The 3,262-nt window shown below is 34.4% G+C and overlaps 1 protein-coding gene across 1 annotated transcript; it reads right to left on the bottom strand.

The window, feature by feature from the left end:
* Window positions 1-238: 238 nt before the first annotated feature.
* Window positions 239-1,983, bottom strand: LOC111905258 (F-box protein At3g12350; the record flags this gene model as incomplete). The annotated part of the gene is made up of 2 exons (XM_023900945.2): window positions 239-861; window positions 967-1,983. Coding segments are annotated over 2 exons (1,449 nt in total), but the record flags the coding sequence as incomplete, so codon positions are not given.
* Between the last annotated feature and the right edge of the window lie 1,279 nt (window positions 1,984-3,262).

Here is a 3,262-nt window from a genome sequence, read left to right as displayed (position 1 = left end):
CGCTTACAATTACTTTATAGCAAACCAAGAAGTAAAAATACTATAATAAGGAAAAAACATAAAGTACATTGCAACTTCTTGCAAATAGCAGAATTCTTCATCCTGCAATACCTCCGTGTCCTTTTCCCTAAATATGTATAGCCTTATTGCCATAATACAGATTATCTATACATCAGCATCCAAGCCACCTTCTAGATAAGATATAATCTTTTTCTTTTCTCAAAGCATACATTAAATATGAAGGAAGAATTAAAATTTTGCAGAATAAATAAACTGAACATACAGTTAAGTGAAGGAATTAACTTATTTATCTACACAGTCGAATGTAGATCACTAGGATAGCCCGGATCTAATTCAGATGTGTGAATTACAACATTACTAAATAGTAAATAGTAAATACTAATCTAAGCAAGGAGCATCAACTATTTATTACAAAGATTCTGTTGCATCTAACAGGCATCCATCCACTGCAATGTGCCTTAGGTCTATGATGTGATTATCACGAAGAAACCCAAATCCAAATGTGCCATCACCATACTGCCAAATCCTTCCCTCCGCCTGATGAGGATTAACAGTTGACAATCCTGGTATCACCAGATCATAGCTTGAATCGATGTAAAGAATGCGTGACACGGCTTCCTTTTCTGAGCACAGCAGATGACCCGGTGGCAGAAGATGTTCACGGGTATCATATATGCATTCTTCTTCAGAAGAAAATGGAGATTCAGTGTTTGAGGTCCAAAAAACTGGTGCATAACTGAAGAAAGGTTTGCATGAGTCTCCAATCCTTCGACATGTTATAACACCAATGTCATTATATGTCATAAGAAAGAAGTCCAAATTTGCATCTTCACAAAATCCCTGCAGTAAGGAACAAAATCAATGCCATCCTATCCCCATGACTTAAGTTATCAATTCAAACTCCAATCAAGTTTTCAAATTCTACAATGGAAATGTTTGATTTACCTTCCAAAGACCCTGCAAAGGCCTTAAAGTTGTTGGAGAGCAATCGACAATCTTAACAAAATCCGCAGAGTCCCATTTCTTATTCCCCCGTCTCTCTCTTTCTCTCCTCCTCTGTCTCCTCCAGGCTCTTTCTCCTCCTGGACTCGTCCGGTTTGCAAAGTACTGATAAAGCTCAGAGGTTATCCTGTCCGGAGGGGATCCACTTTCAAACACGCGCGTCTCTTCATTCAGTACATTAAGATTCCCAAAGCTAACACGTTCTTCGATCACAATGTGATCCTCCTTATGAAAAACATCCACGGAAACCAATTCATTTCCCAGAGAAGAAATTAGATCATTCTGAACGAGGGCGATCGAACTGGAATCCAATTTTAGTTGGGAATTGGGTTCAAGAAAATTAACAATTTCACCTTTAGGAGAAATACCCATCCATAGAAAGGGGGCCTTTACGACGTTATAACTAGCGGTGTTGGAAGGTGAAACCCTAGAGCCGGTAATGAAGGATGAACCCCACTCGAAAAAGACCAACGCCGGTGGTTGGTTAGGAATTGCGTTGGGGCTCCTGGCTTGGCTTTCGCTGCTGCTAAGACGCCAGAATCCGATCAAGTTTTCGTATTCTTGTAGCGTTTTGTAGAGATGCTTGAACGAGATCATACCAGAGCCCCATTTTTTGATTTGGGTCTTGGATCCCCATCGACGATCGCACATTGAAAACCATAGCTTGGAGTCGCTCCGGCAGACGGAGAGGAATTGCTTTGAGGTGCAGGCGAATGAGGAGATCTCGGATGGAGTGAGGAAAGACAGGATGCAGAGCTGAACGTCTTCGGGGAAGTCGGAGAAGGAAAGCACCGGTATGATTGTTTCACCGGCATCAAGATTGGCCATTTGGTTATTGATTTGGGATTCTAAAGGAGGAACACACGATGTTACGGTCCCTGATACCAATTTGCTTCCTCGGTTATCTGTACAATCCGTGCATAAATTGGATAAATTGTGTTCCCGGAAGTCCGAGAGAGATTAAAGATCCTCAATTTTCAGAATTTGCATTTAGATCTCTATAAAAGGAGTAAAATGCAAGAAGTGTCCTTGTTTTTTCCTAGTTATACTCATAGTTCAAATGATACTCTTATTTTCTTTCAAAAAGGTCCAGTGGCAGTGTTTTTTTTTTTTTTTTTTTTTTTTTTTTTTTTTTTTTTTTTTTTTGCATTATTTTCATAAAAGTCTTCATATTTTGATTTTATTTTGTGTAGACTTAATTTTTTTTTCTTTTTCAAAAAATACCCAGTTTTATCCATTACTTATTATTTTAGACCCTAGCAAGTCACCAATAGACAAATAAAGTTTTTTTTTTTTTTTTCATAAAAAACCTTATATTTTTGGTTTTGATGTAAAACGTTTTTTTTTTCAAAATAAACTCAACTTTAACTTATTTCTTGATATTTTATTAATGGAGTCGGTTACCAACAAATAAACATATATTCTCTAACTCATGTGTGCTCTAAGAATCAATCACCTAAAAATGATTGAATCTAAAATGCTAGGTCATGTTTCTGCCTTTTTTTGTTGTTTATCATATTGGGTCCACTTTCAAGCTATGAATGCAAACTTAATAAGGAATAAAGAAAATGAATCTATTATAATAAATGAAGGTTTTTTTGCTACATGTCCTCTTCTCCTTCATTTGGACACATGACATTTTTCTAAAAATTTTAAATTTTCTATTTTCCACTTGTCATTTTATTAAATTAAATTTCCACATTTAATGTATAAGGTAATATATATGTAAAGTATTTATTAGAAATGGTTTATATATGTAATGTATTCAATACATTAAAGTCTCATTAATTTTAATAATTCAAAATTTTTCTCATTTTCTTATAAATTCAAACTTTTCAAATTATTAAAATTTTATATATTTTTTTTAATTAAACCCATATAATACATGGGTTTCACACCTAGTGTTTTTATTATGAGGATGAAGTTCTTTATTTAACATATGTCCCAAGGCTAAATGTGTACATATATTGGTTTTGGTTTTTAAAAATTAGTTTAAAAAAAGTTGATTTTGTCTAGACCTATTTCGGCTATAAGCGGTTCGGTTTTTTTAAATGAAATTATGTAAAAAGCCAACTTTTTTAGTTAAAACAGGTTCGTTCGGTTATAGTAGAAAAATCAGGAATTTTTTTTTCAAATAGTTATTAAAACCTATTTGAATTGGTTTTTAAAAAAACGGTTCGGTTTTTTTCCTTCATTAAAAAAAAAATAGTTTGAAATGTGTACCTTTACCAAACGTTAT

This window comes from Lactuca sativa, chromosome 1, assembly GCF_002870075.4.
Source record: "Lactuca sativa cultivar Salinas chromosome 1, Lsat_Salinas_v11, whole genome shotgun sequence".
Taxonomy (NCBI): Eukaryota; Viridiplantae; Streptophyta; class Magnoliopsida; order Asterales; family Asteraceae; genus Lactuca; species Lactuca sativa.
Note: the sequence above shows the minus strand (reverse complement) of the source record. Positions and strands in the feature narration are given on the sequence as shown.